At 41.9% G+C, this 14,022-nt stretch overlaps 1 protein-coding gene across 2 annotated transcripts in view; it reads left to right on the top strand.

The window, feature by feature from the left end:
* Window positions 1-316: 316 nt before the first annotated feature.
* SLC17A8 (solute carrier family 17 member 8) overlaps window positions 317-14,022 on the top strand; it is a gene marked incomplete at both ends in the record, with an annotated part of 45,615 nt that continues 31,909 nt past the window's right edge. For both annotated transcript variants that reach the window (XM_080812437.1, XM_080812436.1), the window contains one exon: window positions 317-417. In XM_080812437.1, coding sequence (XP_080668563.1) covers window positions 317-417 — 101 coding nt within the window. The remainder of the gene's footprint in view (window positions 418-14,022) is intronic.

Here is a 14,022-nt window from a genome sequence, read left to right as displayed (position 1 = left end):
GAGAGTGGCTGCCTGAGACAGTGTCACGGGCTGCTGCTGAGCTTGTGGCTTTCAAGGGACTGAACTCCCAGCCAGACACTACTTGGCCTCTCTTTTTGGGGGGAGGGGGTAGGGATTTAGGAAGGGTGTCTCGTCTTGGAATATCTGAGCTGGGTTTCATCTCCTTTTTGATGTTAAGTAGTTACCTCCATGAGAACTGACTTCAGGGTACTACTCATCCAGGAGAGCAGAGTGGTCCCCACGCTGGAAATGAGGAAAGATGACAGTTTCTGAGACTTAACTGTTAGTGCTTGGAGGTCCCCCTCACCAATTCAAAATGCCTTTTAAAGCATTTGGTACCTTCAAAGAAAAAATTCTGAAACCTGGAAAAGAAGGAGTGAAGAACGCCGTCGGAGATTCGTTGGGGATTTTACAAAGGTAAAGTTTGAATGCAAACTTCAGGTTTATTTCTGAGTAGTTTCACATTGCCAATGTTTGAAAGAATTTGCTTCATATTTTAAAAGCCACATTTTAAAAAAGGAGTGGGTAGGTCAGATTAGATGGCTTCTGGAGTCCTTTCCGGCTCCAACACACAATGCCTGGAGTTAAAAAAAAAATGCATCGAAAGTATAGGATTGAATTAGGAAAATAACAAGACAGGCATTCTGTTTATATGGCAGTATGTGTACTTACTGGAGATGGTGATGTTGCATATTGTGTGTTTGGCATTGAATTAGAAAAGATACAGGGAGATAATATTTCCTGTTAATTCAATAATAATGCCAAAATCAGGAACCCTGTTACATGGTTTTGCTTTTGGAATAATTTTTAAGAATTTTTCACTACAAATGAAAATTGGATATGTATTTAGCTTGTTGTATAAACTATATAGGGTGGTTGCTGATTGGTTTTGAAAGAAAAGAATAGTTACACAATAGTTTGAAGAAAGTATCTTTAAAAATTAGTATTTAAGTAAAAAAAACCTTACATGGTTACAGCGAGAAAATATTATGTACTATCATTAAAGTGAATGTTTTTGTCCAAAATAGAAACACTTTGTATTAAGATAGAAATTAATAGCTGGAAGTTAGAATAAATGCATGTATGTGGTAATTTCCAAACCAAAAAATAAACATTTTTAAGAAGTAAAATACAACACTGAAAAAAATAAAATAAAAAAAAAGTAAAATACATTATTATTGGGAGGAGAGTTTGCCACAAATGAATGAATTGATGGGACATTTTAATTTGTGGTTTTTTTTTTAATAGACATAGCCTTTCTAGGTTTTATAGGTGAATTTATAAGCAGTCCTTATGCACAAGGTAAAATGACTTCTTTAAACTCTCTGATATAAAAAATGTGAAAAATACTCTTGATAAGATTTTTATATGTTTGAATGACTCTTTCTAATCCTGATGAGTGAAAATGCCATCTGGCATCTCCTTTTAACTTTTATATGGTATCCTTTAAGTTAAAAAAAAAAACTTCAGCATGGAAGGAAGGAAGCCTATTTCTAGGCACACAGAGATTCACTCCATTCCTTGGGTTTTATGACACAGGGGCTCCTTGTCAGTGTGAAATTTCTACTGTATCACTCTTTTTTTTTTTTTAAGATATTATTTATTTATCTGGCAGAGAGATCAAAAGGAGGGAGAGCAGCAGGCAGAGAGAGGGAAGCAGGCTCCCTACTGAGCAGAGAGCCTGATGCAGGGCTTGATCCCAGGACCCTGGGATCATGACCTGAGCCAAAGGCAGAGGCTTAACCCACTGAGCCACCCAGATGCCCTTCCACTGTATCACTCTTGATGAACTTTCATAGTAAGAGAACTGGGTTCAGCCTGTCATTAATTTAAATATTAAAAACAAAAAGATTTCAATTAGACCCACAGTAAATTATCACGTATAGATAAAAACCTAGCTGACAGCAGGATAAACCAGCCAAACATAGGATGTTATTATAATGACCTTTCCTTTTAAGAATGTTTTAACCTTGTATTGCGCACTCCCCAGGTAACGTCCATCTTACTGCGGTGGTGTTCCTTTGATTAAAAATGAAAGAGGAAGGCACAATGGCTTGATTGGCATATTTAAGTATGATCACAAATGCATCTGACAAAGCCAGGAACAAAAACCATGACTTTGGATTATCGTTGACTACAGTCACCATTATCATCATTCAACTCTGTGCCTTAGTTTATACAACATTTGACAAGGAAGCACTTAGGAATTTTCTTTCCAACATTAAATTGAATTGCTTTTTTGAAATTGAATCGCTTTCTTCGGTAAGAGACTTATTGTAAGAGCTGGTTTTCTAGTGTTTGCTTAGATTATCCACTTGAAGATTCTTTTGTTTGCCAGATTGGTTTACTTAGGAATAGAACAAGATTCATAATTTCCACGTTGTACGACCTCAACCCAACATGGAGCTATGTGTTTAGGACTCTGAATGGTTTTTTTAGAAGTGAATCACAACACAATAGAAAGTGACTAACAGGGCTCGAGAGGATATACAGGATACACTAAACGCATGCTAGATCTTATCACTGTTGGCTTACTAGTAGAATGACTTGAGAAAAAATAGTGCCAAACTCGAACCCCTTCTTTCTGTGATCCTAGAAGGAAATTATTGGCAGAGGAAGGTAAAAAAAGGCATTAACTGACTAGCAATCCAAGTTGACCCTAAGCTCTGACAGTCTTTGAGCAGAGCTCCAGAATTAGGGCTCCTTCACCGAGACCAACTCTGATACCCACCTGGTGTAAGATATTTATATTTAAGTGCCCCACCCAGAGCCTGGTATACAATGAACATTCCTTCCTCCCTGCTGATTTTTCACTTAAAACCAGTTGGCAGACTCCAATGGAAAAAAAAAAAAATCAGAAAATACTGTTTTCTATTTTGTAAGGTACAAGAACATTCAGAAGTTAGAAACGTTGACTTCCTAACTCAGCAAGCAGTGTAAATCACTGATGTCTTGTAATACTGGATACTGAAATCATCATCTAAATGGAATTCTTAGGGTGCTTTTCTTAAAAAATATTTTATTTATTTGAGAGAGCATGCACATGCATTGCAGGGGAGGGGAGCAGAGTGGGAGGGAGAGGAGCAGAGTGGGAGGGAGAGGAAGAGAGAATCATAAGCAGACTCCACACTGACCACAGAGCCCCACTCAAAACTCTATCTCACCACCTTGAGATCATGACCTGAGCGGAAACCAGGAGTTGTGTGCTTAAATACCTGAGCCACCCAGGCATTTCTTTTGGGGTGCTTTTTAATTACTGAGTGTTTCTCATGCTCAGGGGAGTGGCAAATGCATAGGGAAACATTTGAAGTTTGTACATGGGGCTGATTATAGTCAGACATTATTAGCCTTTCTGGAGAAGAGTCATTGATAAAACACAGCTGAACAATTTCATCAGCTAAAAGTACACTAGCATTTCAGAAGTTTAGGAAGAAAGAATACATTCATTCATAGTCCAGTATTGGAACAGATGACATGGAAGGCATTACATTTAGAAGCTGATTTCTAGAAATAGACATGTAGATTTTTTGACTTACGTGACAACATGGGTGTCTTCTAATTGCTTATGTATAATAAAATAATAATGGCAAACATCTGCTCCAGGTACTGTAAACACTTTTAATTCTATTAAACCCTATGGGATGGGGACTACGGCAGTTACCATTTTAGAAGAGAAAGCTGAGGCACAGAGAGGTTCAGTAAGTTTCCCAAGGTCACATAGCTTATAAGTGGCAGAGCTGGGTTTCAGACCAGATGTTCTCTGCCCACCATTCTTAGTCATTACACTATGTGACCTCTCTGTCTTTGCTCTTCCCACTTACTGTGTTGAAACTTAATGACTCATTTAGGTTTAGGGAGTTAACTTGGGCTGCAGTGTAGCCAACAATCACTGGATCTTTTCAGCAAGTATGAGCTTTTCTCCCAATCAGTTGTAGTATTGAAGACTTCCCAAGGGAAACTGATGGGATGCTTGGTCTCCTTATAAGTATTTGTATCTTCCCTTTAAAGAGATGGAACCAATCCTTGTGTGTTGCTTCCATCATCAGCATTCAGTGACTGTGTATTCAACTTAGGTGTCAGACATGCTTTGTCTAGTCCATTGACAAATACAAGTGTGTGAGAGTGGGCTCTGAGGTCAGGTGAGTCCAGGTTCTAACTGCTGTGACGTCATTTACTTTCTGCCTGGACAACCTCAGGCAAGTTGGCATCTACTGGCCAGGGTAATTCTAGTAAAGCAAAGTCAGGTCACATCTCTCTCCTGCTCAAAACCTCCCCACGGTTTCCCATCTCTCTCAGAATTAAAGCCAACATCCTTTCAATGGACTTAAAGACCCTACCTGATTTGTGGGAACTTGAGAACTTCAAGTTCTCAACTTCAAGAATTTGACTTCATCTCTGGCCTCCTTTTCCTGCCTCACCCCACTCCAGCCATACTCTGCACTGATGGGGAAACTCCCTAGACCCCTCCTGTGCCAGCTTCTGCATCCTGTTTTTCACCCTGTAAGGTTTTATCTCCAATTGCCTGGTGGCTTATTCTCCCATTTTCAAGTCTCTTCCCAAAAGTTACCTTCCCAGGGAGGACTCTCCTGACTCTCTTTCCCTCCTCCTCCCACCCGCTCCCAATCTCTCTTCCCTGCTGCATTTTACTCCACTTCTATCTTAGCTAGGGTTCCCTAAAAGTAGACCCTGAAACAGGAATTTGGAGAGCCTAGGATGTGATTTACGGAGGTGGAAATTGGGAGGCAGGGAGTAAAGCAGGATAGGAAAGGAGAAAACCAAGCAAGGATGTGATCTCAGGTAATACACAGGGGCCAGATCACAGTGGGAGGATCTGGGCACTGAGCTGTCCCTTGAAGCAAAGGGGCCACTCTTTTGTGTGTCTGCGTCTGTCAGTCATGGACTGTGGGCTGCCCCTGCTGAGGGTCAGGACCATTTCAAGACCAATCAGCCTTGCCACTCTTGTGACCCTTGGCCTTGCCTTTTGGTCTTGGCATGAGGACCCCAACATGACTGGACAGCAGTGATAGCTCTATTTAGTGGGATTTTCACTGTATTCCCAAGTGGAAGAATTCTTCCTCGGGCATCAGGACTCCCAGAGCCACAGAGTCCAAAGTTGAAGAGTTGAGATATCCCATAAGTGAGTTACTGGACATAATGGTAAGTGGGCTATTCCCACTTCTACCCTGTGTTTCTCAGACCAAATGCTTTCTGCCCAGCACCCATTATAACAACTGTTGGTTTATGGAACATACTTCATCCTAAAGGACAGCACCCTATCTTCACAGGGATTCTTCTCTGAGCCAATGCCTCAGCTGCATCTTTTTTTTTTTTTTTTTTTAAATTATTTAATTTTTTATTTGACAGAGAGAGAAATCACAAGTAGGCAGAGAGGCAGGCAGATAGGAAGGGAGAAGCAGACTCCCTGCTGAGCAGAGAGCCCGATGTGGGGCTCGATCCCAGGACCCTGGGACCATGACCTGAGCCGAAGGCAGAGGCTTAACCCACTGAGCCACCCAGGTGCCCCCCTCAGCTGCATCTTAAAGAGGTTTCCTTTGCTCTGTCAGGCTACCAGCTTCAGCATGGTGTGGCTTGAGGTAGGACCAGTGGATCCCATTGTCCTATGCCCCCTGATGTACCTCCTTTGCCATAATTGAGTGTCTTAGTCTTAGGTGATGTTATGTGGGATCCCATGTTGGCTAAACAGGATTCTTTGAATCCTCAGGTAGTGATGCTGGCCAATACTTGCAGGCTCATTTGTAGAATATATGTCAGCCTCAGTCAGGATGAATTTTCCTACCTTTTCCAAGATGGAAGGAGTCTGATATAAACAGTTTGCCACCAAGAGGCTGGTTTGTCTCCTTGGAGACTGTGCAGTATCAGGGGTGCAGAATTGGTTTTGTTGCTGACAGCAGTGGTAGCTACAGCAGTCTTGGCGAGTGAGATCCCAGACATACCTTTCATCTCTACAACCATGGCTATCCCACATGTCACTGCTGCAGGGCTGGGTGGCTGAGAGGACGAGCTGGCTAACATCCACCAGCCAAGCCAGCCGTCCATTTAGTTTAGTGCCTCTTTCCAAGTGGAAGCTCTGCGGTGTGTGTGCGTGAGCAACCCAAAGATCTCGCACTCTATGTCCGTGCTCTACGTTGATCCTCATGTCTGGCAGTTCCTGTGAGTCAGATCCTTTAAATGCCATTCTGACCTTGCTTGCCCTTGTCTCTGACCTTGAAGTGCTGCCGCTGGCCTCTGCTACTTCAGAATTCTAGCCTTCTGACGGCCACTGGGAGCCCAGTTCTGGAATAGCACCTCCTGCGGTCGGACGGGATCTGCCCAGGACAGCCGCTGCTGAGAGGCTCAGTGGTGCTGGGGGCCCATTCCTCATTGCCTTGGTAAAGGAGTGTGATTCCTCAAGCTTCCTGAGGAATATATTTAGCATGTGGACTTTCTGCCTTATCTATTAAATCCATACAACACATCTCCTTTTTCTATAATTTGCCATAATATTCTGGCATCTCTCTTAAAAAACAAAACAAAACAAACAGTTAAAAGGAGACCTATTTATTGAAGAGTATGATTAACCTTGAAAATATGTCATGAATTTTTATATTGCAAATAGCAGACATCAGAATTTTAGCTAAAGGATAGAAGATAACCAGTTTAATCCTCACTAATTCATCTATATGGTCCAGTCAAATTTAGTAGTCATTATAACAGGCATTAAAACATGAAATAGGCCTGTAATTTAGGTTTATTGGCCAAGGAAGGAAGGGAGAGAAAGTGAGCCCCTGAGCCCAAAAAAGAATATTCTTGTAGCCTTGGTTATTCTGTCTTTGGAATGAATATGAATGGCAAGAGGAATGATGTCGGACATGCTTATTAAGCCATGACCTGACTTTCTCCAGGTCCCCATCTTTAGGTTCTTATTCAAAGGGGGAAGTCGCTCACGGTCAAGTTGAAAGGCAGATGTCACGGATAGTCAAATCCACTTCATAGAGATGGTCTCTGCTCAATTTCTGACCCATAAGAAACTCTTGAGTTATTTTTTAAAAACCATCGTAGTGGCTAATCTCTTCCCACAGTGCAATAATGACTAGGAATCAGTACACGTTTTTTTTTTTTTTTTTTTTTTTTAAAGAGAAGTTGTCAGTCTCCTCTTGGCACCTCTACTTTGTCTAAACTTCTGAGAACCATCCATGCTGGTAGCTTGTTGGAACTATTTCTTTTGGCCTTTGCCAGGATGTTAAATCCTGTGTCATGGACCCCTTGCATTCATTTTTCCTAAGGCTGTGTAACAAACAACCTGAATGGCTTTAATTTATTTTTTCTCTCACTGTGCTGGAGGCCAGAAGTCTAAAATCAAGGTGTCAGCAGGACCGTGCTCTCTGTGAAGCCTCTGAAGTGGGGTTATCTTTGCCTCTTCCTCACTTCTCGTGGCTACGGGCAACCCTAGGCATTCCTTGGCTTGTAGTCAAGCACGTCACGCCAGTCTTTGCCTATGCTGTCCTCTGGTCTTTTGCCCTGAGCTTCTGAGTCTATGTTCAGATTCCCCTCTTTTTACAGGGACACCAGTCATCAGATAAGGACCCATCCCAATCCAATATGACTTCATCTTCACTTGATTATGTCTGCAAAGACCCTATTTCTCAATACAGTCATATTTACAGATACCAGAGATTAAGACTTAAAAATATCTTTTTGTTTTTGGGAGTACTCTCCCAAAAACTCTAAAATTAATCTAAACTCTAGAAATTAATCCAAATTCTGAAAAACCACACACACACACATATACACATACTCTAAACCATCAAACAAAACATGTCTATGGGCTACACTGGCCTTTGAGCTGTCATCTGTAAGCCTGGCTTTGGAATAAAAAGCCACAGAGACCACTTTTTTTTTTTTAATTGTCCATCTTACCATTCCCTGGTTAGTTAATAAGCTCTGACTCTCTGCTTGAATGAGGGGACAGGAAAGGATAAAATTACCGGGAGGAAATAAAAACAAGTTAACACATCAAAATCAGTGTGACTGTGCCAGGTGCTAGGGATATTTGGTTCCTGACTTTGTTATTGTGGTATCCTGGAAGAGGGAAATACTAATTTTTAAAAATTACAAAAAAACAACTAGTATGAACAGTATTGACTGGGTAGGAGTTGAATTTTATTGAGATCTTTTAGAATTTGATGTCCTGAGAGCCACATGGATGAGATCCTAAGCAAATCCCAAACTACCTCAGGGAGTCAGATTTTAAGTACCTCCTCCCCTTTTTTTTTTTTTTTTAAATTTTATTTATTTATTTGACAGACATAGACCACAAGTAGGCAGAGAGGCAGGCAGAGAGAGAGGAGGAAGCAGGCTCCCTGTTGAGCAGGGAGCCCGATGCGGGGCTCGATCCCAGGACCCTGAGACCATGACCTGAGCCGAAAGCAGAGGCTTTAACCCACTGAGCCACCCAGGTTCCCCTCCTCCCTTTTAAAAAAGTTACCATTTATTGATTATTTATCCAGTGGTAGGAATGCTACTAAGTACCTTATAAACTTTATTTCCTCTAGTGCTCACTTTAGTCCTTTCTCCTTCCAGGGAACCAAGGTTCAGAGAGATTAAGTCTCTGCCTCAAGGTCACACAGCTAATAAATACTGGACTCAGCATTTGACACAGGATTGTCTGACTATAGGGCATGTTCCCTCAATCCTTCCTCAATATTCTTTCTCCAAAACCTTTAAAAATGTCTACTTAGTTGAAGCACTTGATATGTATATGGTGTTTTCTGGTTCGGTCCTGGGTGTACTGGCAGGAACGGGCTTGATACCAAATGTGGCTTGTGTTTTCACTTCACCCACTGCAGCTGGGTGCCTCTTGGGCAAGTTTTTGACATGTTCTGAGTCTCCCAAGCTGTGAGAGAGGGATAAATTCTACTTCTCAAGATTGTTCTGAGGATTAAGGGAGATTATGTATATAGATGTATATATAAATATGTACCTCACACAGTACCGGTGTAGAAGGTAGTCAGTACCCTTCCATCCCCTAATACTCTATTAGTCTCTTGAGCTGCCATCACAAAGTACCAGAAACTGGGTAATTTAGGAGAAGTTTATTTTCTCACAGTTCTGGAAACCCAAAGTCCAGCATCAAGGGGTTGACAGTTTGGTTTCTCCTCAAGACCACCTACTCGCTGTGTCTTCACATGGTCTTTCCTCTGTGGACATGCAATCCTGATGTCTCTGTGTCCAAATTTCTTCCCATAAGGATGCTGGTCTTACTGCATTAGGGCCCACTCATATAATCTCATTTAATTACTCTTTAAGCCCTTTTGTCCCAATACTTCTGAGGTCCTGAGTGTTAAGGCTTCAAAGTAAGAATTTAGGGATAGTGGTGACACAATTCAGTCCATAATAAATACTTACCATAGTGAGCAAGTGAATGGATTTTAAAAAGCCATCAAATGATCCATAAGTTCTGCTCATTTTGTGCTGCAAATGTTGACCTTACTGCCTACAAAACCAAATCAAACCGGGCTGTAATTACAGGTACATTCGAATTGTAAGTGAGTAGTTCTGTTAAGGGCCTGAAGGCTAGTGAGCATATCTTTTTTTTTTTTTTTAAAGATTTTATTTATTTATTTGACAGAGAGACGGATCACAAGTAGGCAGAGAGACAGGCAGAGAAAGAGCGGGAAGCAGGCTCCCCCCTGAGCAAAGAGCCTGTCACGGGGCTCAACCCCGGGATCATGACCTGAGCCGAAGGCAGAGGCCTTAACCCACTGAGCCACCCAGGCACCCCAGCTAGGGAGCATATCTTAAGCAATTAGACTCCTGGTGCTGACGTGCTTACTGGACAATTGTGTTTGTGAACAATGGGCTCAGACTTTCCTAGAGTGTAAGGGGCCAGCAGTCCACAGACTGCTGCTTTCTGCATTTGGAGAAACAACACGACAGATGTTACGTTGGCAAGAATGAAGATTCTCTGATCTTCCAGACCAAGTGCAGGCAAACACCAAAATACCTAATATGATAAACAGCTCTTTTGGATAATTAAAGCCCTCCACTTGTAAAGAAACAAGTCCTCTTTTCTCCGTCTTATGACCTCAGCCCTCTTTAGAAAAACCAACCAACAAAGAAACTTGTTTCTGGGCAGGGGTGAGCAGATCTTTACTTCTGTGTGTAAGTGCTTCAAGTCAGGAGTGAAGACAGAATTGATCCACCCATTCCATTCAGTTGAATAGGGATTAATTATGTCCAGGCCGTATGCTGAGCCCTGGGAATAAAGAGGAGTCAGAAATGGCTCCTGTCTTCAAAATGCTTACATCTTCTGGGGAGGCATTCATTCACTCATTCACTTTCTCAAATCTACAGACCCTTACTCAACACCTACTATGCTGATGAAAGCAAATAACTAACTCAGTGTGATAAATGGTCCGACTGAGGAATGTGTGAAATACTTAGGACACATCTGGGATGGTGTAGCCCTAACACTGAATCAGTCTACTCATTTGTGGTGGTAATGTTTTACTCATCGTTGGCTAGGCTTGTTTAATTTCAACAACAGCTCTGTGAGATAAATATCGCATTCATTTTACAGATGAGGAAATACGAGATTCAGAAAGGCCGACTTCCCTTGCCCAGAGTCATACAGCTAGTACACAGGCGGCAGAGCTGGCTATCAAACCTGGGTTGACTGATAGTGAAGCCTGACTTGTCCCATCATACAGGGGGAGGGGGTTGAGAACCTTCCTCTCTGAGCTTGTTATACAAGAAATGTTCCACTATTTTACTGTTTTTAAAACAAATCAAATCTGACTCTGAGCCAAGCCTGGTGGAAATGAACTTTCCGTTGATGTGGGTGGGCTCTTTCTGCCGCAGCTACGGTGTGCAAGGACCACACAAACAACTCAGGGGGTCCCTCTAGTGGTTGATCCGTGTTTGTGTCTGGTCGCTTGGTGGCTCCAAGTCTACTGACTCCGCTATCACCTGGGGCAAGGGAAATTGCGACCCAGCATCCAAGCCTTCTCTCCACAGCTTCCACATCCTACCTCCAAGTTGGAGGAGTGCTGTAGGAGATGGCTCAAGGTCAGGCAGCTATAGGTCCTGCTACTTGGGGAGCCCATATTTCCTTCCATGGAGTTTTATCTTCCCCTTTATCACACTACTCTTTCTTTTCTCTCTGCCCCCCATACCATTGTGTCCTTCTGGAAACTCTCAGTGTATTCCCAGATGGCAACATGCACACAGAGGGTGCTTGTGTTGATCCAGGCCCTCTGAGAAGACAGGGACAGATGCAGAAGAGATTTGTTGAGGGAAAATGGAGAAAGAGCTGAGGAGGACTGGGAGAACATTTGGACTGCGATGCTATCTGTGTAGGAGAAAGGGAAGGAAGATTTTGTGGGAAGAGTCTCAGACTATACCCCAGTACTAGGAAGTTTTGTAATGCCAAGGGGGAGCCCTGGAGCCAGTTGGACCACTGATGGGCCTTGTCTCTTGCAGGAAAGGACCTGCCCTCTACACCTGCTGTGCTCAGTGCTTGGTGGGGAGCAGCCTGAGGGAAGGCAGTCCTCCCAGCAAAACTCTGCTGCATTCAGAGCATAGCAGCTGGGGTTGTCTTTAATTAAACTCCTCAAGGCTCCCTGGTGCCTGAAAATGTTAGTCTGTCTTACTCTTCATCCAAACATCTGCATTATTATAGAGAGATGCTGAGTTTATGACTTGTAACAATTTTATTAATAGCAATAATAGTAGTATTTACCATTTAGCAATAAAAAGCTTTTTCATGTACCAAGTGCTGCACTAAAAATTTATGTGCGTCCTGTCATTTAACCATTAAAACAGTCCTATGAATTAGCTATGATCATTAGCCCATTTTAGAGATGGGGGTTGTTGTATACTGAACTGTGTTCCCCCCATATTCATATGTTGAAGTCCTAACCTCCAGTGCCTCAGAGATAGGTTCTTTAAAGGAGTAATTAAAAGACACGGAGAGAGAGACTAGGAAGAGACTGACTCTTAACTACAGAGAACAAATTGATGGTTACCAGAGGGCAGGAGGGTAGGGGGATGGGTGAAATAGGTGACAGGGATTAAAGAGTACACTTACGGTGGATGAGCACTGGGTGATGTATAGAGTTGTTGAATCACTATGTTATACACCTGAAACTAATATAACACCGTATGTCAACTATAGTGGAATTAAAATTAAAAGTTAAATAAAGAAAATAAAGGAATGCTGAGATTTAAACAAAAAAATAAAAGAACGTAGAAATTAATCAAACAAACAAATGAAAGAGATAATTAAATTAAAATGTGGTCTTCAGGGTGGGTCCTAATCCAAATGACTGATGTTATTATAAAAAGAGGAAATCCGGACACAGAGATATGCAGAGGGAAGGTAATGTGAAGGCAGCCATCTTTTAAAAAATTTTTCTTTATTTAAATTCAATTAATTAACATATAGCATATTATTATTTTCAGAGGTAGAGTTCAGTGGCTCATCTGTCTTATATAACACCCAGTGCTCATTACATCACATGCCCTCCTTAATGGCCATCACCCTGTTACCCCATCTCTGTACTGCCCTCCCCTCCAGCAACCCTCAGTTTATTTCCTATAGTTAAGAGTCTTTCATGGTTTTAGCCATTTAAAGGTCAAAGAGAGAGGCCTCAGAAAGAACCCATCCTGCCAACAGCTTGATCTTGGACTCCTGGCCTCCTGAACTGCCAAAAAGTAAAGTTCCATTGTTTGAGCCACTCAATGTGTGGTACTTCATTATGGCAGCCCCGGCAAGCTTAATACCAGCATATTGTGGCTTCAGGTGGTCGAGTGGCTTGGCCAGTCATAGAGCTAGCACGCAGGAAAAATAGCACTCAGCTTCTCTCATTCCAGAGTCCATTCTCTTAAATATTTTCCTCTACTGGGTTGTCCATGGTGGCTGGGGCAAGGGCAAGAATGCAGACGACAAGGTCATGGGAAGCTCACTGAGACAGAACACAGTCTAGTGAGGCAGGAAACACATGTGAGAGGGAATCGGCAGACCTGATAACCAGGAGAAAGCCTTCCCACCTTGCCTATATCCTCTTCTGACTGTATGGTCTTGGCCAATCCACTCTTGGTTTCTGGACTACAGTTATATTTGTGCCAAATGGAAGTATTAGGTTTCCTATATCTCACTGAGGTGTTTTAACAATAATGAGGTCATTATATGAAATGGGGAGAAAGAACTGAATTTGCTTTATACCAGTATTAGTGTAGTTTTTGCATATTATCCCTCTTTTAGCTAATACTACTGGTACCATTGTAATGGGGTGTCAACATTAGAGCGACAGTTTTCCATACGATACAAATTATATATGTTCTGATGCCAGAAATTCATGGAGATCACCAGGACCACTCATTATAAATAGTGCTGTGATTCAAATGATTCTTGGACATCAGTTTAATGACAATACATGGCATCAGTGGCCAGTCTAACAGAATGAACTCATTAAATGATTGTGGGGATTAATGTAATAAAAGTAGCTGATATACATTGAGTTTTCATGTGTGTTAGGTTCTGTTCTAAGTGGTCTAAATATAATAATCCACTTATGATAATCCTGAGAAGAACCCCATGAAGAAGAAACTACTTATATGATTCCTAGGTTACAGATGAAGAAACAGAAGCCCAGAGAGCTTAACTAGGCCAAAGTCACACAGCTAAGTAAGTGGAAGAGTAAACATTCAAACTAAGTCACACTGGCTCCTAGTTTGGGTATAGGGTGGAGAGGAAATCAAGCATCCAGGATGACTTTAAGATTTTTACCTGAGCAGCCAGAGGAACAAAATTACCATCACTTGGGATGGGAAAGACCTTAGACATTATTTTTTTTTAAGGGAAACTCTGTTTGCATATGTTAAATTTGAGATGCTGATTGTGTGTCCAAGGAGATGTCAAATAAGTCTCTCTATGAAAGTTGGGATCTGTATCTAAAGCCCACAGATGGGATAAGATCACTTACAGAGTGTAGAGAGAAAAGAAAAGAGATCTGTGAGCTG

This window comes from Martes martes (assembly GCF_963455335.1).
Source record: "Martes martes genome assembly, chromosome: 8".
In the NCBI taxonomy this organism is placed as follows: Eukaryota; Metazoa; Chordata; class Mammalia; order Carnivora; family Mustelidae; genus Martes; species Martes martes.
Note: the sequence above shows the minus strand (reverse complement) of the source record. Positions and strands in the feature narration are given on the sequence as shown.